Here is a 27,138-nt window from a genome sequence, read left to right as displayed (position 1 = left end):
CCATCATGGAGGGGGATCGCTAATTGTATAGCTCTCATTTGCAGAGTGCTCCAGCAGAGGCCCAAACTAATCCCAGAGTCTCAGCACCTCAGTCCCATTGCAGCTCAATTGAAGCAAGCTGTAATTCTGAAATTACCTGCGTAGCTGAAAAATCATATTCTGAAATTTCTAAATCGAGTGCCACCCACCCAGAGGTCAGTGGCCACTCTGGGCTTAATTCACCTGTACCTCAACTTCCCAGCTGGTAATACATGTACTATTTACTCCTTTTGACTCATGCTCTTGTTTAAAATGTAAATGTGTGATATTTATGAAATATTTCAATGCTGCATAGAAAAACACATGAGGAAATTTATAATTCTGCTACTGTAGCAAGGTATGACTAATACAAATTAAAAGGTGCAGGGGACTGCACAGTGACCAGGGAGAACATTACTATTTGGATGCCCGTTAACCGACTCTCTTCTTTCTTGTGGCATGTATCCTGCAGAGAGAATAGTATGTGATTAATTAAAATCATGTCAGGTTGATGCATGAAGGAGACATTAAATAAGCATACACAGCCTTCATTATGCTGTGCCCTGATTTTTGTGTCTTTGACTTTACAACTTCTGTAGCATTCTAGCATGGTATATGTGTATGTGCCTGTGCACAGATTATATCCTAATTAACTTATTCCAAAACAATAACACACAGATTTCCTCCATGTGAGATCATCAAAACAAACTGGAGTTTAACACTTCAAACTACCTTGGAACAGAAAAGTGTTAGAGGAATTAAAAATACCCTCCACACATGTAAATGCTGTCATTTCGAAATTGTTTCATATCCTCCTTTCCCCTTCAAACTTCAAGAAAAATTCAACCCTGGCGAAAACCCTGGGAAAGCTGAGCCTCGGGAAGAAGTTGAAAATTCAGCTACAAACTTAAAGGAAACCTCATATCAACTTCAAAGTGTGTAACAGTGACTCAGTGGAGTAAGCACCTGTAATTCTCCCCTTGGAAAGCAAATAGACTTCTGCATGTTGCTTGAGAGAGCGTGATGAGGCCACTCCTAAGTGGCAGCATACTATTAACAGGAAAATAATACTGCTAACGGGGAGCACCTCTAACAACCTGCCACATAGTGGCTAATTTTGAGTGTTGGTGGGGTTCTTTTAAGATAATGAAGCCAGCAGAAGTTTTGCCATCGTTTTGGGGAGTACTAGAGGAGGGTCCTTCATCTCCTGCAGTAGGCGATGTTTCAATCCTACGCCGTAGCTACAGCTTTTCTTCTAATAAAAATTATAAATCAACCTCAGTGTTTCAAGTTGGGCTTCAGATCCTTCACGAAAAATGCATTCTGCTTTGTGACTGTCACAATCAGTCACTTGTAGTTCATCCAAAAGAAGCCATAAACCACACAACCACATCGTGGGGCACCTGTTCCACCAGAACATCTTGGCAGGAGTCTCCTGGTCACATTTGCTGAGGTAGGCATACTACTGATAATTTCAGTGAGAAGCATGAGCTTTTTTAGTATAGATCATTAATAATTTTACTTTAGTTTCTTTCCCTCTGTTCTTGCTGTTTCTTAGGCTATCATTCTTTCCTGCAAAGTATTAATACTTTGGGGTGGCTCAAGTGGTGAGTCCATGTTTTCACCATCCATCCAAGATCTGTGGCTCAGTGAATTCTTATCGATGTTGCAAAAGGGAGCTGTATCAAAGTGGCTTTTTAGCTCAGGTAGGGAATCAGCAGATACAACTGCAAGGTAATGCCACAGCCAGACGTACAAATGAACCGTGTCATAGAGCAAGAAGACTTGTGAAAGAACACGGCCTCCAAAACAAGCACTGAGGAGAAGAGCGACGCAGGTGTGCTCAGACACTGGTGGCAAGCAATTCTGTGCGTGAGAAAAAGGGAAAAGATGGCACGCTGAGTCAGTTTGAACAGCAGCGAGGTAATTTCGTTCCCTTGCAAATAGATGTCTTGGAAAAAACAGAGGCTGCATGCCAAGAAGCTATTGATCGTGTTGCTAAATAAAGTAGTAGCCTCACTTTGCAGCAGGTTCTTCTAGAAGCACCTGCTAAGCATAGATGAGGAAAGGACCGCAGCCATCCCAGCACGCCAGCATGACACAAGAGCAGCTGCAGATGGGGGGGCTGACTGGCCGTGCTCAATACGCCCACCTGAGCTGGTGCCCCACAAGCCGCCCGCCAGAAGGGATGACTGGAGGTGAAGGGCCATCATGCGGCAATCCCAAGACACGTGGGGAAATGTGGCATGGCAGGACGGACTCACCTGCTCTCTCCTTCCACGGGAAAGTGAAGAGGGCCGCTGGGGGGTTCCCAGCCAAAGAGCAGGGGAGCAGGATGGGAGCCATCAGGAAAAATGCTGCTGCTCCTTGTCAAGGTCCCAGGAACCAGAGAATAATGCTGGGGGCTGGCTCAAGTGGTGGGTCAACGTTTTCATCATCTGTCCAAGACTCTGTGGCTTGTCCTTCATACGGCAGAGGAGAATCAGCCGCACCGCTTCTGTCCTCTGTGCTATCAGTCATGTCCCCAGGTGAGTTTGATAAAACAGCAAGATGATTCAATCCCATCCTAATTCCAAGTGAAAATGTCAGGAAAGGGAATGATAAAATAGTGACAGGCAGCTGAGGTCAGCTTCTGGGGAGAAACCCTGAGCCAAGGAGGGTGGTGCAAGTGTCAGGCTGGTGAGCATCACTCAAAGAACCACTGTTAGAAACGTTATCAGTGCAAAATGGCTAGGTCATGGAACAACTTGATGCACACACGTCACTGTTTTGCAAAGCAACTGTACTTTTACAGCCATCATCCACCTGCTTCTTTATTGACCTAGACATCCCTGGAGTTGGTCTTGCTAGTTTCTTGTATCTATGGTGCCAGATAAGGGGTGTGGGGGGTGGGTTTTCACAGAGGTGTTGGAGGGGCTAGGATGCTGGTGTGACCTCCACAGTCCAGGGGTATCCTTCACGGATGGCTTTGAGATTCTGAGAAACAAAGGTCCCTACCCTCAGGGTGGGGGCTGTCATCCTTGCGGTGAGCTCGGGTCCTTTGGTCACACTTACTTCACCACGAATATCTATGCTTACTTAAGCATGACTCTGCAGTATATGACGTAAGCTGTGGACATCTTAAAAAAGTTCATTCAATTTCATGTTATAAAGACTGCTTGGTGCAACAGTTGAGGAATGAGATTTTCCTAACGGGGGCTAAGAGGCCGTCACCTGGGGGGCTTAAGGCCTAGCAGGAGAGAGGCAAAGACTGAAACACCGTCTGCTGTCCGGCTACAATCCCAAAAGCGCCTCACCGTTCGTCTGACAGGCTCTCTGCTGCTCCGAACGGTTTGTTTACAGCTGTGTCTAAAATAAACGTTGCCTATTTTTTTTTTTTTCACTCCTGTTGTTCCTGCGGAGCAAGTTGGATTCCTTTCTGACTCACGCATGATTAACTAACTTCCAGCTGCATTATCTTTATTGTTGCTGCCGATACACAAGCCAGCGCTCAGCACGACTCGCGGGTCCCAAGCTGGGCCGGCAGCGCTGCCGGTTTGCTGGCGCCGGGCTCTTCGGGAAACGTTAGTATTTTCGGTCTGTTCTGTGCGAGACAACACGTTCTCGCGTCCTCGGGGACCAGGGAAACCCAACGGCGCCGCAGCGGGTACCGCGCCCCGGACCCCCGTGCGGTGCTGCTCGCCCCACGCGCGGCGGAGCCCGGGGGGGTCCCGGCGGCGGCGGGAGGGGCGGGGCTGCCCCCCCTCCGTCGCCCCGCGGCGAGGAAGCGGTTAAGGCCGGGCACCAGGAAACGGGAAGGAAGAGGCCGAGCCCAGCGGGGGCCGCACAGCGGAAACCCACCCCCCCCACCGCCCCGCTCCCGCGGCAGCCGCCGCCGCCGGTGGGCCGGGCGCACGTGCGGGCGGGGCGGGGCGGCGGCAGGCGGGCACGTGCGGCACCGGCACCTGGCAGCGGCCGCCGGGCGGGCCCGGAGGTAGGGGAGAAGCGCGGCTCCCTCCGCGCCGCCGCCCCGGGGAAGGGCGGCCGGAGGCGGCTTACACAACCGGCCGCCCCTTACATAAGCCGGGAGCCGGGCCCGCGGGGGCGGTGCGAGCTGCCCGCCATCCTCTCCCTCCCCTCCGCCATCCCCCGTCCCGGGAGCCGCCCCCCTGCTGCAGCGGTGTGACCCGCCCCCTCCCTCCCTCCCTCCCTCCCTTCCGTCGCCGCCTCCTCCCAGGAAGGAGCCGGAGTCGGCAGCGCCGCGGGCCCGGCATGGAGTAGGGCGGCCGGGGGCCGGCGGCGCGGCGCGGGCATGGAGCTGGGCCCGGGGCCCTGCGCGCTGCCCCCCGCCGCCGGGGCCGGGACCAGGTCCGCGGCGGCGGGACCCTGCGCCGAGATGCTGCAGGTGGCGGAGGAGGCCTTCCGCGGCGGCAACTTCGAGCTGGCGGCCGAGATCTACGGCTCGGAGCTGGCGGGGCTGCCGCAGCCCGAGCGGGGCCTGTGCCTCCGACGCGCCGACGCGCTGGCGCGGGCCGGCCGCATGGCCGAGGCGCTGGACGCCTACGGCGCGGCGGCGCGGCTTGCGCGGCTGCGGCCCGAGGAGCTGCGGGAGCTGGCCGAGAGCTTCGCCCTCAGCATCCGTGACAAGGAGCTGCGCCTCCCGCCCTGGGGGAGCGGCGGCCCCGGCGGCGGCGGGGCGGAGGGCGAGGTGCTGGGCGACCCGGCGTGCTGCCGCCCGCCCGAGCTCTTCGCCTGCCCGCTGTGCCGGCGGCTGCTGTGCGAGCCGGTGACCCTGCACTGCGGGCACACCCACTGCCGCCGCTGCGCCGAGCCGGGCGACTGCGGCCGCTGCCACCGCCCGCGCCGCCCCGCCGAGCCGACCCCCGCCGCCGCCTCGCCGCCGTCGCCCGCCGCCCGCCCGCGGGTCAACGTGGTGCTGGGCAACCTGCTGCACAAGTGGTTCGGCGCCGAGAGCCGGGCGCGGCGGCTCCGCGCCGAGGGCGACGCGCTGCGGGAGCGGCAGGAGCTGCCGGCCGCCCTGGAGAAGTACAACCAGGCCCTGGAGATGGGTGAGGAGCGGGGAAGGGGGGCGGGCGGAGGAGGAGGAGGAGGGGGCGAGGCGGGGGCAGCCCCTTCCCCGCACGGCTGCTGCGGGCCGGGGGGCTGTGGTGGGTGGTGGGAGGGGGCACCTGGGGGAAGTTTTCAGAATGAGTCCTCCCAGCGGGTTTCCTCACCCCCCACCCCCCCCAAGCGAATGGCTATTTTTGTTCCGCTGTTATTTTTGTCCTTGCTCAGAAGGTGCCTGGCGTTTAGCTGCTTGCAGTCTATGACTCATTATGCAGTATTTCTAGAAAACCCGCTTTCCTATTTCTGGGGAAACCATCTTTTAGTAAAAGATAACGCAGGAGCGGTCGTGCCGCGGTTTTGTGGAAGAAAAGACCGTGTGGGTCGGATTCATTCAGCTGCAAGGTTGTATCTTCAGCAGAACGCAGCCCTTAAAAACCTTTAGGGCAACATCAATAGGCATAAAGGCTCAGAATTTTTCCTTTACCTTACACTGCGCAAAATACTAGAGATAAATCCGCGTTTTGGCTGGTGGAGATGGTCCGCCTGTGTTTTGAGTGTAACCTCTCTATAGGCATGCAGCATTTCTGTGTGCAAAGTGTTCTCTGGAGCCTGGATTTCAAGAAAAATGGCACAGTCTACCTTCTTCCTCGGACAAACCGATGGCAGCCGTAGTTTATCAGAACTAGGTTGTTTTCAGTCTCTGTGCCGAGTAGTAGGTGGATCCTGCTCGCTCGGTTGTAGCCTTATAGTAATGCTTGTGTGCGTGCGTGCTCCCGGCTTGTTTGCTCTGCAAGCGGTGGGGGTGGTACAACACCATGAGTATCTCAGACGCCTGGAGAGAGGCGTGGAGCCGGGATCTCAGCAAATCCCCCGGGATCTGCCACTCCTCCGGCCTGAGCGTGATAGATGTCCGGTTTAATTGACGAGGAAGGGGGAGAAAGCCTCGGTCATCATGTTAGTAGAGATGAAATCCTGCGGGTAAATCTCTTTGGAAGACAAATGTAGAGAAAACTGTCTTTCCTGTTTGGAAAAGCTCCTTCCCTGCTTTGATTAAAATTACTTTGCTTGTGCCTAGTTTTTACATCTAAGGATAAATGCTTCTGATATATTTTTTTTAATTATTATTTTGCTGGCAGCTGTGGAGAGAAACGCACCACTATGCTAGTCCCTGACTTGCTTTTGTTTGGTTTTTTTTTTGCTGTGGTTGCATGACAGCAGAGGTACAAGACTTGGTGACTGCATGGCAATACTGTTGCTTCACAGCTGATGCTGGCTGTGGAAACCATTACTTCTGCTATTTATTCCAGTTTTCCAGCTAGATGCGACAAGTTTTCAGTCCTAGCTGAGTCTCTCTGTAAAACTATTACGTGGTTTAGCTGAAGTAATCTCTCTTAAAGTAGGGCAGGATGGAGAACCCAAGAAGGAAGGTGAAGCAGAGGGAGGGGAGAGGCTTGATGTAGGTCACGGGTGGATCCACCGAGTTTTCTTTCAGTAGTGGAGCCTCTTAATGTATTGGGTTCAGGGTCCCACTGCTGGGGAAAGTGTCATCTCTCCAATGAAATAAGTACTTGATGTGATTTTTAGAGGACTGTTTCTTACTGTCGTGTGTGCTTCTTGCTGTGTCTGTGCAGGGGTGAAAGGAGAGGGAAGACTGTAGCGTGTTGCTAGCGCAACTGCACAGCCTGTCCTTCCCCTTCCTGTCCCTGGAGCACACATGTCCAGCCGTGGCTGCTCTGCATCGGGGTCTTGAGATAACTCCCTTGTGTCCTTATTGCTGTTTTCTGTGATTTTCCAAGCACGCTGGGAATCTGTTCAGAAACTCCTCACCCTGTCAGTAATGCTAAAATTGCTTAACAAGATTTTTTTTAAATGTCTTATTAAAAATAATAGCAGGTATCTTGCTAGCTTTTGAAATCCTAAAACCATAGGCTGATACTTGCTAACTTCCCAGTAGCAGAGACAAATTCCTGTTGCTGAAGGGCAGCCCGCCCCCCAGCCCTTCACCTTCTAAAAACACTGTTTTGTGTGTGCCAGTGCCATTTCTCACAGGTCAAACTGCTGTCTGAGCCTCACGTTCTGAAATTCTTAGTGTTCATCTGGTGTTGCCTTTTGGCTTGCTGGAGTTGCCTTCTTGCTTTCCAGCCACATAACACAGTAAATAGCAGAGGAAAAAAAAAAACAACCAGCCAAACCCAAACAAACAACAACAAAATCCCACCATGGCTGTCTTCTGACTGTTAGTACTTCTTAAGTGTTGGCATATGGGCAACTTGAAATGCTTATGAGCCACTGTCAGGTATTTAAGACTGTCGGTGCGTGAGAAAATAACTGATTTTTTTTTAGCCTCCAAGATGCTTATGTATTACTATTGAGTCAAGGGCATGGGTATCCTTTTAATTTCTTTTTAGAGGGTGAAGGCACATGTATACACTGATTATACAATTGCTGTATAAAGTTAGGTAAAACTCCAGGCTTCTTGGCAGGACGCAAGGATTGGTGGGATTTCTTTACTGGTGCTTCTTGTGGAGTACTTTCCTGCTTCATCTGCAACAACTGGCTTTGTGTGATGTAATATTAAAGCAAGTTTTCCAGTTACCAATCTCTTCTTTTCATTCTCGTTGCAACCTTCTGTCTTCTGATTTGCAGGCGCTTCAAGTCTAAACTATAAAAGTCTCCTGTCATATAGCCAGTATGCTTATTTCCAGTACAGTCTGGTCTCAGAAGAGGTCCGTATGCCTTCAAATTGTCAACTTTTCCAGCTGAACTAGTTAGTTAACAACAAAAGATGAACATACTTGCTAAAAGCAAGCTTTTGCAAGACTATCTGATTTACAGTGCCGCTACTGCTCCCGTGCTCCCTCTATCAGAGTCTGCTATGGATTGAAGTGTGGGTGTGTGAGGTTTTTTGTTGTTCATTTTAAGGAAATCAGCTTTACTATTTGATCTTTCTAGTCCTCTTGAGATGCCTGCAGCTTGGTGATCTCTGCTGTTTTAAACAAAGTTGCTGTCTTTTTTGCTGCTGTAGAGGTTGGAATAGATCCCTCATTATTGCAAGGTATCTAATTTCCACAGCTTCAAAGCAAGCACATGTCAGGCTGCTTGAAAGGAAGCATTTGTTTCCAGCTGGATCACTCTTTGTGCCAAGGTTTATGTTGTTCAGCCATCATAATGCCAAGTATTGCCAAATCTTGCTCTTGGGGCTGGTCCTTAGGCAGATGAAATGAAAGGAGTTGGGGTATGAGGTGGGTTTCTTTTCTGTCGTCACTTCTCTTCTAATTGGTCTTCTGATTATATGAACTTTTAGGTCAATTAAACTGAAATATATTTATCATATGTGTGCAGGGTTGGGGTTTTTTGTTTGGGGATTTTTTTTGTGTGTGCAGTAGGTGCTTTCTGCACTCTTTTTCCTGTCACCTGCTGCTCTGTGATGAGATGCTGTCTGGAGGGACTGTGCCTGGGAGGACTACAGCTGTCTCTGTATCCAGGTGTACAGACCCTTTAAGCTGTGTGTCTGAAACTAAAGGAAGATAGATTTCAGTGACAAATTAATGTGGGCATTTGAGGATGTGCTTGTGGGAGTGTTTTGTTTTTTTCTCTTTCTAGAAAGCAATTCCCAGTTACAGAGGTAGCAGGTGGTTGTTGCTTCATAGGGAAGATAATGAATAGGGCTTTTCCCAAGTACCATGTGTAACTTCATATGGCCAAAGACTGTCATGGTGGGGTGGGAACATGAAAACACAGTTCACTTTTAGGGAACAGTATTTATCAAAAGATACTGTCTTAGGCAGGCCAGGTAGGAGCATGCTGTACTAGTCTGCAGATTTTACAATTGGATGCTATACAGCTCTGAAGGAGACTGAGCTATCCTTGGGGTGAGGGCCTGCTTGTAAGCAAACACACAAAGAGTGTAAGAGGGTTTGGGTGGCAGTGGCTTGTGCCTTCGGTGGGCATTTCACTGTGCCCTTCTTCCTACTGAGATGGCCTGTTAGCATCTTGCGCCTTCCCTGTAAATAAGCCTGAAGATGCCTGCTCAGAGGTAAACAGCTCAGCAGTGCAGTCCTCTGGCTTCTGTTGCTGCTGCTGTCTTTGCAGTGGCTCTGGTTCCTGAGCTGTCAGTGGTTACAGCTCTCGGGTGGTCTCTCAAGCCTGCACGCAGGGCTGTGGCTCTGCTGTGCCTGCCTGACCCTAATCCTGAATGAGCTGTGTCAGGTGGGGAGGGATGGCTGTGCGCTGGCTCCTGTGGTGCAGCGAAGCAGGTGCTTGCTTGCCTGCTGTGTGCTGTGCCATTGTGTCTGGCTCCTAACAGAGTAGCACACATTGTTATCTGGACACCGGCATGCCAGGACACCTTGTTTTTGCAAGAGGCATGTTGGCTCTGGTGTGTAATTACCCACTGCTGCAAAGTCTGCCAAGCCTGGGAATTGTTGCTGTCTCTAGAGAGCAGTAAAATTTGCAGCAATCCCTCAGAGTGGTTGTGTTTACTTCTGGTGTGATGGACTCTTTCGGAGCAGAAACAGGTTTCTCCTGGGAAGGGAGGATAGCTAATGCATGTAGCTGCTCAAATTGCCCAGCATTTTAATCTCCCTGGCTCCATCCCCAGGGGGTTCAGAATAAGCACTTAGGAGATAAAGCTTGGTTGTATCAGAGTTTTAAAAACATGGAGTTAAGGACAGATATTAGTGCAAAGGGGTCCTTTTCTTCCAAAGTCCTTTACATGGATCTCCCACTTCCAGTGGGTAAAGGATGGCACAGGAAAGGCCAAGGAGAAGAGGTGAGTTAGCAGCAGATCTGACGCAGTGTCAGAGGTAGCATGCTGCAGGGTGAGGGAGATGCCGCCTGGGTGCTGGAGATGCTCTGTCTCTTATCTCCTGGGGTATAGAGCTGCATGCTGATCTCCGGCCCGTGGAGTGGTGGCTGGGGTGTTGCTAGAACCAAAATGCAGGAGCTTTCCTGAGCTTTGGTGGAAAGAGAAGGATCTGCCTCTCTTGGCCAGACCTCAGGGGAAAGAGGCTTCTCCCTTCTCATGCCAGCGGGTGTTCACCATAAATTGGCCTCTTAAATTTCCATTAATTGCTTGGCCACAAAATAAATTAGTGCTGAGTGGCCACATTAAGTTTATCTGGGGCCTTCCAGATTCTTACTTCATAAGAATTAAGGGGGCAGGGCAGACCAGGAGGCAGTAGGAAAGAGTCATAAAGGGGGAGCATTGGGCGTGTGAGGATGAGGCCTCAGGCCAGAATGTGCCTGTTCTCAAGCAGACGGAGCCTCTTAGAATGGTGTCAGTGCTGGTTTCTGCACCCCAGCCTTGCTCACGGGGCTGTTCTAGGTAGTGTGCTGGGGGTTCCTCTGCTGTGGGTCACTGTACCCTCATTGTCCTCCCATGTCAAGCATTGAGATTGGGCGGGAAGGGGCTTGGCTGCCTCCATGCTCCTGGTCTTGATTGAGGCCACTGCTTTGCTTGTGTAGCAAGTGGGATGGTTGACCTCGGTACGGAGGATGTGTAAACCATCATTGCCACCTTGTCCTGTCCTGTCTCCTCTGCTTGTTTGTTCACATTGGTGTCTTTGGAAATGAATTCAATTACACTACTCTTGGTGTACTGGCTAGTTGGGTGGGTAGTTGGTGTGTATCTTTGGCTTTTCCTTCCCTTTATTTTGGTAATTCTCATAATAGGTAAAAAAACCCCAACAACTTAGCAGTGTTGCACATAAAAAGTGTGTCTGTCTGCATCTGTTCACCTTCCATGCTGGCTCTCAAGCTGTTAAAGCTACAGATCATCAGTGCAAGTTGATTCAAGAGCAACTGCTGTGGATTTTCCTGCTAGGTGTGTGACAGGTTGTGGGGTTGCACTGCTTCCTGGAGAGCGTGGCAAAGGTAAACTTCCAGCTGAACATTCTTGGATTTGGGCTGAGTGCTTTACAGCCATGAGAAAGATGCCTATGGGCGAGCATTTTGCTGTGCCCCGAAATTTATTTGCTGGGACGTTTTCCTTCCATGCATGCTTCTGAATTCCTTGGTGGGCTGGTGGGATGGCCTCCTGGTGCTTATTCTACTGCAGACCTGACAGGTGAAGGGTTTCTGTTAGTTGTGGGTCAAGCTCAGAAGAAGCAAGGAAGGGTCCCTGTTAGCAAAGGGAAGCTGCTGACCTCTCTTTAGAAAGCTGTGCTCAATTTTTTATAAAGGTGACTGATGCCACAGTATGCATTTTATTAATTCTGCTGCTGTATTCTGAGAGCTTGCGCTCCTTAGTAGTGCGCTTGCACTGAAGTCACGTTGTTCAAAGAAAACCTCTAGAGCATGTCCACATGTGCCTATATGTGAATTAAGTGCATTAAGTACACTTTAATGGTCTCTTCTTTTGTACTTTATTTCTAGAAGATTGTTATTAGAAGATAAGGTCAGTTGTCTTTTTCTGATGTGCTTAAAAAAAGAGGTTGACCAAGTTGTCCTCACAGGGTCTTGGGAATGCTTTCCAGTAGTAAAGTAGTAAGTCTTTGATGTTGTACCAGCTATTAACAAAAAAAGTCATAGTAGACAGCTGTCCTGACTGCTGGAACAGCAAATGGTTCAGTCATTTGGTAATTAATCAGAAAGATACTTAATTTTGTAGCTTCTAAAAGGAAGTGTGATGTCCAAGTGAAGAATGAGAGGTAGTTTTCCTGAAATTTCATGCTACAAATAATAGTAGTTGCTTGCTGCCTAGAGGATTTGTGCTAAAAAAGGAACTTTCCCATCCCTTTGTAAAAACGCCTCTTGGAATCTGCTTAAAACGTGCCTCCAAAAGCTCTTTGTTCTTTTTTACAGGGGCAGAAAAATGTGTAAAAGTAGGAGTCAAGGTTACCTAGAGACTGTTGCAGTAGTCTGAGAGCTATTTTTAAACAGAAAATACTTTGCAGATTTCTGTCCCTCAGCCCTGCCGCCCCATTTATCTATTTTTCTTTTTGCTGAGGTAGTGCTTGAAAAATAGTAGTAAATACTTCATCTGTGACAGCACTGGAAACATGTCAAGTACTTCAGAGCAGGAGCTCGTATTGCTCCTAATTTGTAAAGGGCTTGCAGTTGGAAGCTCAGATCCTGTAGCTGGATCTCTGGAAGTTTTGCCTGCTTCTGCAGGATCTGCTTTGGGGGGCTGTAAGAGTAAGGCCATGGTGGACAGGAGGCTTATCCATCACAGACACAAAGGCGAGAAGGCATCATGCTGTACAGTAGACAGTCTTTGGGTGTGGTTTTAAGTAGTTAACATTTCTCATGTAACTTACAGCTATGTACCAGTTAAGATAGGGTATTTCTGCTCCACGCCCCGTATGTAACTTGGAATAATTTCCTATAAATAATTGAACTACTTCAGCAGTCCTAGAGAACAAACCATACTTACACATCAGAACGTCTGAAGTCTCTTCAAACAGCATATTTTTTCTTCTGCTGTGATAAAGTATAACAGAATGTCTTTTGCTTTTGGAAGAAGACATTTATAGAACTGACTTGTGCTTCCTAATCTTTAAATTAGCAGGGTACTGCATGACTCCTTTTCTCTTTTATAAATGCATTAAGTGATTTCCTTTATTTGAGGACAGCAGCAGTGAGGTCATAACTGAGAAACAAGATCCTTTTTGTAGCTTGCAGAGAGCCAGAAATTCTGGGCTGAGATAAGCTTTAACTGGAAAAAGAAAAGGTTATAGAGACCTAAAGAGTAATTGGTAGAAATGTAGCTGATACACTGATCATGACAAAGTGAGCAACTAGGTAATCACCGGTGTAGTTCTATTATGATAGAATGTGTGGCTGTAAAATGATCTTGTTAACTATAATCATAGCTGGTCCCTCCTGGCTGTGAAGCACCACGCATCTTTGGAGTCTCCTTGCAATTGCAGGTTCATGTGCACTGAGCACAGCTCCCTGTTCCTAGGGGGGATCAGGACTTTTCCTTGGGTGCTTTGGAGATCATGCAGGGGGTTGACCTCTTGAGGTGTTTTGTTTCAGTTTTGAAGCTTGCTTTTTAAATCTTCATACTTCAGTCTGTAGGCATCATGCTTTTGGACAGTCTCTGTACCTGCTGTTTGAGGATACTGCAGTTCTGACTGGGACTTTGGTAGGAAACCTTGCCTGAACCCTGAACTAAATGCTGGGAGAACTAGTAAGCATTGAAGATGAGTCACATTTGTGTACTTAATAGTTATACTAGGGCTAAGCGGCCATGGATGTACTTGGGTTATGTCACCTGAAGCAGTGCCCAAATGCTCAAACGGTAGAGTAGAACTGAAAATACAGGGAAGGGGGTCTTGATTCATGCTATGTTGCCTAAGAAGAGTAGCGTGCATCTAGCAGTCTTGAAAGATTAGGATTTGGGTAGGAGGGAGTAATAATCTAATGTATTATGCTTAGCTCTATGCTGAAACATTCTTGAATTGAGGACTTCTGCTGTACCATGCAATTCACCACTTAATGGGTTTGTAAAAAAGGTTATTGTTGGCCCTGCAGTTGTGGGAATGAAAGGTGAACCGTAGGTTACTGGAAGTGGTCTGACATGCTACTGCCTCGTGATGCTAGAGGTACAACAGAAAAGCAAGGACAAAGTTAGCGGCACCTTCTTTGTAGCAGGTCTGCTTCCACGTAGCGCATAACTTCCCTTAAAATGTTTCTCCCGAGTAATGATGGGAGTGGTGATTAGCTGTGCTTAGTGGTAATGACGGTCCAGCATTAAATAACATGTGGAGCTTCCTAGCTGAGCACTTCCTGAGCCTGAAATAAAACTGCTGGTAATCTAAAGCTTTTTGTCCAGCACACAGAAGAATCTATTCTTCAGTCAGGGCTTTTGAACAGCAAAATACAGAGGCCTAGAAAGAAGTTAGTTTGGTCTTAAAATGGTGTGTTCTTCATAGAATAGTTTGGATTGGAAGGGACCTTAACGATCATGTGGTTTCATCCCCCCTTCCACTAGACCAGGTTGCTCAGAGCCCCATCCAACCTGGCCTTGAACATCTCCAGGGATGGGGCATCCACAGCTTCTCTGGGAAACCTGTGCCAGTGTCTCACCACCCTCGCAGTAAAGATTTTCTTCCTTAAATCTGATCTAAATCTACCCTCTTTCAGTTTAAAGCTATTAGCCCTTGTCCTATCACTATTCAGTGTCTTTTCAGTCAAAGTGATAATACGAGGGAGTTTCTTGATGTCTCCCTAACCCCAGACCAGAGAGCACGTAGGTAAGCATGCTGCAGGGTGGCAAAGAAGCAAGTGGGTTGATGGTCCTGTATCTTTGGGTGGGAGGGAAAGAGGGGGAGCATTGCCCCTTCATTTCTGCTAGCGAAGTGGTGGCTGCAGCTTGTCCAGTTTAAACAGGTCTCTGCTTTATCATCTCAGTGTGCTGTGTGCTTAGGTTGTGTGTAGGGGTGAAATCCCCAGTAAGGTACAGACCAGTTCTGTAGCTGCTTAGTGCAAATGAGCCATACTGGGGCGCTCTGGTCGTGTCTGAATTGCCTTCCCTGTGGAGGTGATGGGGGAGAAAACTTTGGCTTGGGGTGGCTTTTTGAAATTTGCAATGGGCCCTTCTGAACAAAGAAAACCATGAAGAAAAAATACTTCACACCTGCATGAAGATTAAAAAAAAAAAGTTTGATGGAGGAGAGATTCCATCAGACGAAGTGATGTTTCTTGTAACATTGGCTGTTGGCAGTGTGGCTGTGGATGAAGGAGGCAGCCTTTGCACGCGCAAACCAGCTGCTGCCTGGTGGTGCAGGCTCTGATGGAGGATGCTGGTACCCTGTGGTGCTGCTCCTCCTTACTGCAGCCTATTTCAAGAGCCTCTAAACTTCTGTGTTGCTGTGTCTGCCAGTGTTGGTCACCCAGTGGAAATAGGTGTTATGTTTCACTGCAGAGTACTGTTCATGAGTGCCTGCTTTGTAGTCACGGTAGAAGGGTGCTTGGTTGCAAGAGTGGGCTTATGGAGGAAGAGGCATCTTTTCTTGCATCCTTCTATGCACTAAAACCTCTTGCATGCTTCTTCTGAGGTCTTCAGTTACTTTACCTCCTGAAGACTGCGAGTGATGTAAATGCAGGGAGGAAAAGCCATAATATTAGAGAAAATATTAATATTTTTTAAATCTAGTTATTAATCCAATTAAGGTGGACTGATAAGTGAGAAAAGATGGGCTTGCTGGCTGCAAGTATGCCATCATGATCATTGTCCCTCTTCATCAGTTCTGGGAAGCTGACCCTGGTTTTCATTTTTGCTGTGGATTGAAGTTTTATTTGAATGTCCTGAATGTCTTTACTGCTTCTGTTAATTATTTTATCAAGTGTACTCCTTCCTTTACCACCCTTCCCTCCCATCCTACACCAAACAACCCCTGTCCATCCATTTTTTTGTGTGTGCAGACTTCTCATGCTTGCATGCAATCTGGAGGAGAGAAACTAGCTTGCTATTCAGTTGATGACTAAATCTTGCTCATTTTTCACTGAAATCATAGAATGGTCTGGTTGGAAAGGACCTTAAAGATCATCTAGTTCCAAGTCCCCTGCCATGGGCAGGGGCACCTTCACACTAGACCAGGTTGCTCAGAGCCCCATCCAGCCTGGCCTTGAACACTTCCAGGGATGGGGCATCCACAGCTTCTCTGGGAAACCTGTTCCAGTGCCTCACCACCCTCAGAGTGTAGAATTTCTTCCTTTATAGCTAATCTAAATCTACCCTCTTTCAGCTTAAAGCCATTCCCCAATGCCCTAGCACTGCCTGCCCTTGTAAAATGTCCCCCTCCAGCTTTCCTGTAGGCCCCCTCTGGGTACTGGAAGGCTGCTATAAGGTCTCCCTGGAGCTTTGTCTTCTCCAGGCTGAGCAACCCCAACTCTCTCAGCCTGTCTTCATAGGGGAGGTGCTCCAGCCTTCTAACTGTCTTCATGGCTCTCCTCTGGACTCTGTCCAACAGGTCCAGGTCCTTCTTACACTGGGGGCCCCAGAGGTGGATGCAGCACTGCAGGTGGGGTCTCACCAGATCAGAGCAGAGAGGCAGAATCACCCCCCTCGACCTGCTGGCTGAGTGGCTTTTGTTGCAACCCTGAATACAGCTGGCTTTCTGGGCTGCAAGCACATGTTGCTGGGCCATGTTGAGTTTCTCATCCACCAACACCCCTAAGTTTTTTTTCCTCAGGGCTGCTCTCAATCCATTCTCTGCCCAGCCTGTGTTTGTGCTTGGGATTGTCCCGACCCATGTGCAGGACCTTGCCCTTGGCCTTATTGAACTTCATGAGGTTCACACGGGCCCACCTCTCAAGCCTGTCAGTGTCCCTCTGGATGGCCTCCCTTTCCTCCAGATTGGTGACCGCACCACACTGCTTGGTGGTGTTGGCAAACGTGCTGAGGGTGCCCTCAATCCCAGTGTCCATGTTGCTGACAGAGATGTTGAACAGCACTGGTCCCAGTATGGATCCCTGAGGAATGCTACTCATCAAAATCAAAATACTCAAAAATAAATGTTTCATATTATTTTTCAAGCTTATGAAAAAGTTTCAGTACTGAATTGTTCAGAACTGAATGCATAACATAACAAAGCAAGCCAAATTTCCTCCTCTCTCCAGGGGCAGAAATTTATTTAAAATGTGGGAAAAATTTTCCCTGAATTCCTGCATAGACTGACTTACTAACAAGACTGAAAGGTTTTTTTGTTATGGTGGTGTTTCAGTTCTGCTCGTGCGTTCAGGAAATACGCTTAGGATTGAATCAGATTTCAATAAAACATGCTTTTCTAGGAAATAATGTCAGATAAGGAGGATTAGGGAGTTCTAGCAACTTCAAGCTTGTTCTTTCTGTACTGAGTTCCTGGAAGAAGTCTTAGTGGTAGTTTATTACAGTAAAACTTTTATTGTCATCTATGGTCGGTTTGGTGAATCCTCTTAATTGCTTTGATTGCCGTCCTGGCACAAGGAGATTCTGGGGATTTCTGCACTGTCAGCCTTCTGAGCTGGATCAGCATAGTTGTTTTTTTTTTTAAGAACATGAATGCTTGGGCATATCTGGAAAAGTAATTTTGGCTGTTAGCTTCTGCATAAGTAAAAGCACAATCTACCAAACATCTGCAGATGAGTGCAAAGGTGGTGTGAGCAGAAAGTTAACACTGCTGGAAAATTCAAGTTGATAACCACATTCAGGGTAGGCAATACAGGGTGGTCCGCAGGAGGGTCCAGGAGGCAAAGCGCCACCAAGCCCTTCCACTCTGGGTATTGCTTGGACGTGGGTTTGTCTGGTGCCGTGGGATTGTGGCTGAGCGGGAGGGAGCTGTGTGGGAATGCTCCCAGGACCTGTAGCTCTGAAAGTCTCCGTCCCAGCTGCCTGGAGCTGCAGGTCCTTGGAGCCTCAGCAGTGGATCCCTGATGCTGACAAGGACATAAATTTTGCTGTGCAGCTGCAGGCTCCCAGAAGGGTTTGATTCAGGAAATGCCATCTGCTGGTATTGTGGAAACAGTAAAATTTTCTATGCTTTTCTTTTTCAATTTGGCCTGAGATAATAAGTCATTTCATTAAAGAAAAATTTTTTTTTTTTTACCTCCAGAAAAAAAGAATGGGTGCATTATTTTAAAACAAACTATTGGTTATTGTGTGACTTACAGTTTTTGGTGGTCTCTTCCCTCCCCCCCCCCCCCCCCCCCCCAAACTTGACAGTTACGGTATACTGGCACCTAGCAGCATTTGCAAACTCTTATGTCCTCAAAGTATCTCTGTCCACCTTCTGTGACTTTTTTCACCATGGCACATGTGGTGGCATGGAACAACTCGATATCACGGTGCTTATAGGAACCCTGTAGTTAGTTATTTAGGCTGTAGCTGGATGGTCACTTGTTCTTCCCACTTAAACACATACCGTAAGTTGGAGCCAGCCAGCCGATGCCATGGTTCTGCTGACAGAGTGAGGTTTCAGTCCATCTAGCCATGCCCTGGGACCAGCTGTGGGCCCTCCCAGGGTGGTCCCACCGGCAACAGGAGGCAGGGGACAAGGGGACATGTGGGTCAGGTGCAGAGCTGGTGAGCTTTTGGTCTGTGCTGATGTGCCTCTGAGTAGGGTGAGCTTGAATGGAGGTGGCTGGGCACTGCTAAGGCGTCTTGTCTAACTGCTTCATCTCCTTGTAGAAAACCTGTTAACACTATAGTGTCATAAATACTGCTCTCCTTAGCAGAGCTGTTGGGTTTGGTTTGTATGTTGGGTTTTTTTTTTTCTTAACCCCCTTTCTGTCTGTCTTGGCTAACTAAACATTCCTTACCAGTTACTCATTAATATGGGCCACACCTTCCTTATTATGCTTTCTGATTGAGACTCAGTGAACAATAGGTATAAGCCTTGAGTACATGTAGCTTTCTGGTTTGCTGTGGGGTTGGGTTTTTTCAGTAGCTTATTTTTCCCTTCGTGTTGTGAGAGCCTTTGGACTTTGCTTGGGGAGGACTTGTAGCCTTTGCCACACCGTTGTGCTCTGCAGTGGCTTTTTTTGGCTTAAAACTTGCAGTGGAGACAAGATCCTGAAAAAGAGCTGATGAAGCTGGTCTCTCTGTGGGTCTGCTGAATGTATGAACTGTGCTGAACTGTGTGCTGAAAAGCACTAGGAAGCATGAGCATGGCTGACATGTGCAGTAGTGAACAGAAGCGCAGGAAGCTGGCTTGCCTGTCCCCTAATCTTGCACTGCTTCCTTTCCCCGATGGTGCCAAAAAATACCCCACCCAGTGCTCCGTCCTTACCATGTCTATCCTCCTCAGTATGGTCCGCAGCAATACTCTGCAGCAGACACGATGGTAGAAATACAGAGTATGCATTCATATTTAATACAAACAGAAAACACAGATGGTTTAAGAGATAGCTAAATTTAAATGATTTTGTATTTCAACGTCTACTAAAAGAAAAAGCTTGCTTCTGAAGCTCTTGGGTTAATTCTTAAAAAGACTGCAAGTGAAATTGATTGAAAACAATTATCAGCTAGAAACGTAGATCACACGTGCAGACTGCTGTAGTAATAGTTAAAAAAACAATCAAAGACAAAAACAAAACCCACACAGAAACCTACAGTGTGAGCTAGCTTTTGCAGAGCTCCTTATTTTAGGTGTAGTCTCTAGCCGTCACTCTTTGGGACCAGTGGAGCAGCATCATCCCTGGTATGTCATTCTGCAATTAGTACATCTGGCATCAGTCCATGCTACAGCCAAAAAAGGCAACAGTCCTTGCTGCTCCTTTCCTTCTCATCCCTTGTCCTGGCACTCGTGTTTGCATGGTTGTACAGTGAACCAGTTGAGGGGAAACTGATCCTCTTAAACCTTTTTATTTATTTGTTTTTATTGGATTAGCTCTCAGTCAGTTGATTGCTTGCTCTGGTTCTCTGTGTAACCACACAAGCCTGGTTTGCCGCATGAGCGGTAGCATCAGTTGAAGGGAGGGAAGGAGGCGGTAGGGGGATGTGATTTTGGGCCATCCCTTCTGGTTGGCACTTGACCTTAATGAATGGTGGCACCTGCAGCAGTTATGTGATTGTTCTGTGTGTCCGTGCATGTGTGTGCCTAGGCTTTTCATGGGCACATGCTCTTACTGAGGACATGTTTAGGGTGCTCATGCTAAGGCAAGGTGCAAACAGTGAGCCATAGGAGGACAGAGAGAACAGGAGAGGTACGGAGACAGGAGCCCTGCATAGGGACATGCAGGAGGTGATGCTTGGAGAAGAAGTCTGGAGAGAGCTAGCTTAGAGGTGAAGTTTAAAATTTGTAGAAATGAGGCAGTACCGTTTCTCAGCACACCTTGAAGCTTTTTTGAAGTTAGATGCCATTTAATACGTTTTTAACCAGCTCATGTTTGGGTAAGGGTTACTGCACTTAGCTGCCACCCTCCAGCAGCCAGCTTCCAGCCCTCTGGGGGTCTTTCCTAGCACAGGAAGATAAAGACTGACCGACAACAAATCACACCTAAATCTCGTCTCTGAAGAGATTTCCTTTAGTGGATGAAGGCGGAACATTGCCTAGGGCTTAGTGTGTTTTTTTGCAAGGCTGCTGATGCAGTCTGCCACAGCATCCTCCTGGCCAAGCTGGGGAGGTAGAGGTGGAAGGAGTGGAGAACTGGCTGGACCATTAGGGGCATGGGGTGGTGGTTAGTGGCTTGCTACTGGGTGGATGTCTACCAGTGGCATTGCTCAGGTGTTGGTAATGGGACTGACGCAGTTCAACACCTTATTAACAACCTCCACGAGTGGGCAGAGTGCACTGTCAGCAAGTTTGTTCCTGACACCAAACTGGGGATGGAAGAAGTGTTTGATGTGCTGGAGGACAGAACTGCATTTAGACCAACGCCCTGGGGCATGGGCTGACCAGTCTTGCCTACTTCAGCAAAGGCAAGCATGCCTGGGACAGTAATCCTGTGCAACAGGGCGGGGTGGGCTGGACAGCAGTGCTGCAGAAAAGACCTGGAGGTCCTGGTGGACAAGCTGAGCATGGATCAGCTGAAGTTTCTTTCTGGTTCTATGACATTTTATGCTGGAGGAAGATTTCAATCTTAAAATGTGTTACAGAGACATTAGGAAAGGATGGAATAGTAATGCTTGAGATGTTCATAGTCCATGCAAACTGAATGGTTCATGAATGTGTGGGTACTGAGGCAATGTGTGTGATCGTGAGAGGTTTGCCTGCCCTGAGGAGGAGGGCGAAGGTACACAGGTGGCAAGTGGATATGAAATACGAAGGCCGCATACATTTTTCTTTAAAATTTTTCAAAAAAAAAAAAAAAGCGAAGCTTACAGGAATGCTTTAGCCCAAGTCCTGCGTTGGTGATTTCTTTGAAGCAAAGCCAAGTCACACTAGGGGGAGAAGCACTTGTGAGGAGTTTTTTTTTTTTAAGTGTCCTATGAGCAAGATGAGGGAAAGAGCATCCTGTATGTAAAAGATGAAATCTGTCCTGCTAGATAAAAATGCAGAGGCTGCTTCCAGGCTGAGAGGAATATATTTTAAGAAGGAAGGAAGAAATCGCCTTTTTTTCTATTTTAGGATAGTATAAATGTAACTGCTGTGCAGTAGTGCTGAAGTTACTCTGGCTGGAAAGTAGGTTACTTGTGTTGTACCATGTCCTAGTACTTCTTCTAATGGAGCTCCTTGCAACCATTTTTGTTTTCCAGCTCCTTGTAAGTGTTCACTTATAGCACAGCGAGCGGAACTCTGTACGTTGATGAAAAACTACCAGCAAGCACTTCACGACGCGGACGTCCTCTGCCGAAACAAACCCCACTGGCCTGCGGTATGGTGCTTGCATGTCATAAAGACCCAAACGAAAACTGCTTGTTCTCAGGGCTTCTCTCTGTGGTGGGGACAGTGCTGCTCGGGATGTTGTTGGAAGAACATGACAGTATGAACAGGGCTGGAAATGCCTACTGGGAATTAAGTTCTTCATAGGACAAGTCTGGAAGGTCCTTAGTGTGTCTCCAGCTGGTGAGACTTCAGTGGTGGGCAGCTGGTGATGTGGTTTGGTTTGTGCTGGTGCCCATTGATCCGTTAGGGCTGGCAATGCAGCTTGGCAGCAGAGTTGGGTCCTTAAGGCTCTGGCAGCCTGGGATGGCCCTGCAGGTCCCTCTGGAATGGCTTGTCCCACACAGTGGGTGGCTTTAACAGCCTGCTGGCCAATGTGTCTTTCTGAGGAGCACCTCAGACTGTATAAGGATTTTTTTTTTTCCTGCTTTAATACTAAGACTTCATATCTGTGACTTCTGTCTGCGTCATGGTGATTCATAGAGGGGGTTGGGATTTTTTTTTTCATAATGAAAGGAAGTGCTACAAGGAGCACTGGTTTGTAGGCAGTCTGAAGCAAGCATCAGAAATGATATTATGAGAGAGAAATGGGAGAAGCACGTGGTACCCATTGTTACCGCCTGAGGCTAGACTAGGTGTCCGACAGCTTGCCTCACCTAGGATTACACCTCCAGTTGATCCCTCGCCCATCAGTAGCAAAACTACTGCAGCACAGGTTTGACTGGGTAAAGCCGATAGGTGCTGCCTGGAGAGAGGGTAGCATGGGGAGCTGGAGAAGGATTTCGGGCAGACCTTGGCTTCCCTGTGAAGACTGTGTGCATGAAACCCCTCAGTCGCCTGCCTCAGCACAGAGGGCTGCAGCTAGCTCTTTGTTGCTAGTTGGGGAAGATGTTGGGGCTAGCAGAGAGGTGTTGTCTGAAGCATCTAGTTTCTGGCAAGTTAGATGCTTGTCTCTGAAGGCTATCTGACTAACCCGTTAAATGCTTTCTTATTTGAAGAGAGTTTGTAATCTTCCCCCTGCCTCTGATTTGCTTTTGTCTAGGATCGTTTCTCATCAAGTCAGGAATCAATCTTGGGTGGTGTTGGCTGGGTTTCTCTGCAGAGGGAAAAAGATGAATTATGCCTGTTCAGATGTTTTCTTGAAGCATGTTCTCAGTTTGCCTTGAATCCATGGAAATGTGATGCATGTCAGTTGTAGGCAGATAAAGATTTTGTTAATCACATCTCTGAAGAATGCTAATTGAAAATTAGATTTATCATTATGGCATAACAAGCAGCTTCACAGACGCATTTCACTTGCTCTTGCCTGTGTGTGAGAAAACTACCACATAAACTCTGCTGATCCAGAATCAATGTTCTTCAGGAATTCTGGTCATCTGCTTTGTTTTGATCTTGCGGCATCTCCTCCAGTGGCAGAAACATGTGCTGTGTAGTTAAAATTAAAAATAGACTAAAATTAAACTCATTCTGAGAGAAGCTCCTGAGAGGCAGGTGTTCACCTACTAGTACCTTCTGGTTTATTGATAAGTGAAATGTAATGGCTCGCTGAGTTATTAGTGAAGCTCTTGGGTCCCCTGTAGGCATTAGAGCAACAGACAAGTTGTTTCTTTTCAGTTGCTATGAAAAGCAGGTCCTTGGATTCTCTGCCAGGAGGTGGGGAGAAGTTTCCAGTTGTACTTTTATGTGGCAGATAGAAGCAGATGCCCTCCTGTCTGCTGCACAAGGTCCTGCCTGTACCTTACCCTTCAATCCGCTTGTCAGGGCCATGTGAAAATAGGAAAGAGAGGGTGGCAGCAGTAGTCTTTGAAGCGTAGGGGCCTCTAGTCCCTCAGCCTAACTTCTGGTGTTGGATCTTTAGGTATTTTGTCCATTGACAGCCCAGCTCAGTCTTCCATTGCAGCTTGGTTAGGGAAATTGCTTTTGTGGCCCTACAGGACACGGCCAGACAGCCTTGCAGCCTCCCCAGTGCAGTGGAGTAGTCTTGATGACTGTCAGGCATGTTAGGACCTCTCTGAAAAGCTTTTACAGAGACTGTGCAAGCATCAAAATAGTAAGGTCATGGTCAGGCCTCACAGTACCTCTGTTCTTGTCTGCATTCAGAAGAAAGTATTTTACCTTGAGAGATTGTGTGTTGAGGCTTCTTGTTAAGGTCACCAAATAACATAGGTTAGTTAATGTGTCCTACACAGTGCCTGTTACTTGCTTTTGGTACAAACCTCCTTCCTGACCGTAGAAAGGTAAAGATCTTGGCAGGCCTCAGCTTGAAGGGCTATATTGAAAGAGTGAGGGAACCCTCTGCTCAGGAAGATTGTGTGATACTGGATCTTATAGCATTTAGTACGAAGGATAGAAAACTGTATCTGCTTATCTAACTATTCTCTAGGTCTAGTGAAATTGTACTTTCAGCACAGCCTAAAGATATTAGTGTGGATCAGAGGTGGGCTTGCAGAGCATGCTTCTGTCTAATAAGCAAGAGGCAGATGTTTAAATGCACACTTGATTTTCTTTTCAGTGTTAAGGAGGTAGTTTCCAGAGTCAGAATTGAACTGCAATTTGGTATCTGTGGGGAAGTTCAGAGGTGAGGCATTCCTCTCGTGCTACTAGTAATAAGTCAAGTAGGATGTGTCCTCAGGCTGACTACCATACCTGTTGGCCACGCACGTGTTACTCTAGGACATGGGAGAGGTAGGGTGGGCTAAAAGGTTTCAGGTTAAACATTGGTAAGTTGCCCTAAATTCTTAATGTCGTTGGTCTTCTCTAGCCAAACAAAATAGGTGAAAAATAATCTCTGTCCCAGTAAGACACCCAGGAGGAGAGTGGCCTGAACCTAAAATGTTTTGTTCACTCAGCTGCTCCCTCCAGCCTGCCCTTGCCCCACTGCCTTTCCGTGCAGCTTCACTACTGTTAAGTTTGCCCTGGTATGTGAAACCATTCTCTGGGGTATCAAGCCCAGTGGCATATGTAGTAGTTTTGGTCCCTGGGGAGACAGATATCTCTCCCTGTTCTGCATTGGGTCCCCTGTGAGGAAAAGAGCGGTGTCTTTGGCAGGAGGTGATGCAGCAGTGGATTCCTGGGGGATCTTCTTTCAGCCAAAGGGACTGACTGACTTCAGTTGCATGTGTCAAAGATGTTACCTAAAAAGCTTACTCTTCACCTGTAGAATGGCATGAACTTCCAAGTTTGTTTGCTGGTGACTTCCTGCCACTTCAGAAATGATCTCTAGATTTGAATGTTTCCTTCTTGTGAACAGGGCCATTATGTGAAAGCAAAAGCTCTTTCTGGATTGGAAAGGACTGAGGAAGCATTGAAGGAGTTTCTCTACTGTGTTGCCTTAAATCCTGAATGGAGCTCAATGAAGAAAGAAGCCCAAAAGGTATACGATGTATTTGATGCCCACTTCTGGGCTGTCTTGTTGCTCTAGCCAAGTAAAGTTTGTGTCATTTCAGGTGGTACTAAACAGCTAAAGGATAATTTGATTCAGTAGACTCTCCAATAAACCTTATTAGCTTTATTCTGTACAAGGCGCTGCTTGGGTTTGGCTGATGCCTCAACCAGAGAGATTGTGTATTCATGAATTTCACTGCAAATCTGTAGGTTTGGCTGCTGTTATTTGTAAATAACACTTGCAGTATGTTGGCCAGATTTGAGTACGTGTGGAGGCTGCTAGTTTTAGTGCCTATTAGAAAATCCCTTTTAAGTGTGAAGTGGGACAGAAGGTTGAGAAAGGGGGAGCTGTATGCTGCCCTATCCTGGAAGAATTCTGCAGTCTCTGTGTAGTTGTTTGTCCCTTTGGGAAGTTAGATGCACTTGGTGCTAACCAGCCATGGTGAAGTTCTCCATGACTGTCCATACAGGCAGCAGCTTATAAAAAGAAGCAGGAATTTGGCTAGGCACTTGCCTCACTGGTGAGAGGGGGAATGGGCTCTTAGCTTTTAGCTGGGGGTGAAATCTGCTTGGATGCAGGGCATGAGGAGAGCTTAAACACATCTCTGTTAAATGGTTTTGGTAGGAGAGCATGGTCTGAAGACTTAAGGAGGCAGGGGTCTGAGGGTCAGAGTGGAGACAGGTAGGGACAGGAGAAGGATGCAACAGACTGCCACTCTGGATGTTCCTGGGGAGAAGAAGCCTTCAGGGAGGGAGGTAGACACCAGAAGAGCACCTTGGGATGTGTCTGTGATTGTTGGTGGGGGGGACAACTGCCATTCCAGTTTCCTGTGGGCACTGGGGAATGCAGGATGTCCTGGTTGTTGCAAGCTTCTTTGCTTTCAGAAGCTGTCAAGTTTGTATATCTGTATTTGTACAAACATAAATGCCTGTGTCGTAATTACTTTTTTCTTCTTTAATTGACTAGATAATGTGTGAGATGTTTTTCCCAGCCTTTGAAAATGTGCATGATAGTCTAACAGCACCTTTCTCTAGTCGAACATCCCATACAAGATTGAAACCTGCATTTCTGAGTAGCATAAACACACAGTCAGCTGTGGAAGATAGCTCTGTTGCTGGGTCCTCAAAGGTAAAGTAAAAAGTGTTCAACATAAATACCACAAATAACGCAAGGATCTCTCTGATCTGTGTGACACTGTCTTTGTCCATGCTCATGTAGGCATTTACTTTCATGGTAAGCCTGTTGTCTCCATTGCTGTTGGATCTCTTCTTGGGATGTACTTTCTCAGAAGAATAAGAGAATGAAACTCTTCAGAAAACAATGTGATACCTTCATACCTTCATGTGGGGATGGGTTATATTTGTGGGCATTGGTTTTTTTTTTTTCCCCCCACTCAGGATTTTAGTATGACAGGAACGTAATTTCTAGAGACAGGAGCTGTAGGGAGAAAACTGGCCTTATTTCATGCAACTGGAGAGTGGACTTCTCTGATACGGACCTTTCTCCCTTGCTAAGTTCATTGTGGGCACATTGATCTATTGCTGATATATACAACTAATAGAAAAAACAAAGCAAAATTGTCTCATGCTGTATATAACTGTTCTTAATTTTTTTAGGATACTGTGTTCAGGTTAACAAAAACCCCGTCCCAAGAATCTGATGTATTTAGAAGCACTGATTCTCCTGTTTCACATCATGTTCTGGATCTGTATTTTGAAGACAATAAGAAGTCTTTGGGAGCTATTCTCTCCAGTTTACCTGGGGTTGGCTTAAAAAGAAAGCTGTCCAGTGATATGAGGGATTTACAAAGCTTGGATGTCCCCAGTAAAATTCCTAGAAAAGGTTTGTGTTGTAGCTTAAAAGGGGATTTCTTTTGCATATACTGAAAAACGATAAACTTTTTTCTTCCTCCTTTTTCATAGGTGTCAGTGAAACATTCCATACAGTGATTGAAATAATATTTTGTCTGTGTTTGTTTCTGCTGTAACAGCCTATTAGTCTTATTCCAGAGCAGTTTCAATAAATTCAAGGAACACTGTTTTTCTTTTCTCAAATGGGCCCTTTCCAATGTGTAATCCACTAACAGTTTAGTCTTTGTGTTGCCAGTGCCGTTTCCATTTTCTAGGTCTGAGAGGTATAGCTGAACTTTATTGTCTTTCTATATGAAGGAAAGATGCAGTAAGCCTGGAAACTAATCTTTTAACAGGCATCAGAAACAGTTACATGCAAATTTAAATGAAATTTTCCAAGCAAACAAAGAAGTCTTTTAAAGGGTAATAAGCCCCCCCCCCAGTTTTCTGTCACTTGATAGCTGTGCTTACAATTGGTATGCCTCTCAAGCTTCTAACAAAGACCTCCAAAGTGGGTTTAGTACTCGGTATAAAAATGCTGAAGGCAGTATGTTGCACTGAGTCATGAAATAATAGGTTAAAAAGGATG

The 27,138-nt window shown here is 47.3% G+C and overlaps 1 protein-coding gene across 2 annotated transcripts in view; it reads left to right on the top strand.

Annotated features, from left to right (window-relative positions):
* The first annotated feature begins 3,888 nt into the window (after window positions 1–3,888).
* The window catches only part of LONRF2 (LON peptidase N-terminal domain and ring finger 2), a 37,074-nt gene continuing 13,824 nt past the window's right edge, over window positions 3,889–27,138 (top strand). Inside the window, exons 1-5 of one of the 2 annotated variants that reach the window (XM_055802048.1) lie at window positions 3,889–5,066; window positions 21,188–21,306; window positions 24,565–24,687; window positions 25,666–25,827; window positions 26,316–26,541. In XM_055802048.1, coding sequence (XP_055658023.1) covers window positions 4,310–5,066; window positions 21,188–21,306; window positions 24,565–24,687; window positions 25,666–25,827; window positions 26,316–26,541 — 1,387 coding nt within the window. In that variant the 5' untranslated portion in view covers window positions 3,889–4,309. The remainder of the gene's footprint in view (window positions 5,067–21,187; window positions 21,307–24,564; window positions 24,688–25,665; window positions 25,828–26,315; window positions 26,542–27,138) is intronic. The other variant, XM_055802047.1, reaches the window with a different exon arrangement.

The sequence above is a fragment of the Falco peregrinus genome, chromosome 4 (genome assembly GCF_023634155.1).
Source record: "Falco peregrinus isolate bFalPer1 chromosome 4, bFalPer1.pri, whole genome shotgun sequence".
NCBI classification, from domain to species: domain Eukaryota; kingdom Metazoa; phylum Chordata; class Aves; order Falconiformes; family Falconidae; genus Falco; species Falco peregrinus.
This window is presented reverse-complemented; position numbering and strand designations above follow the sequence as displayed.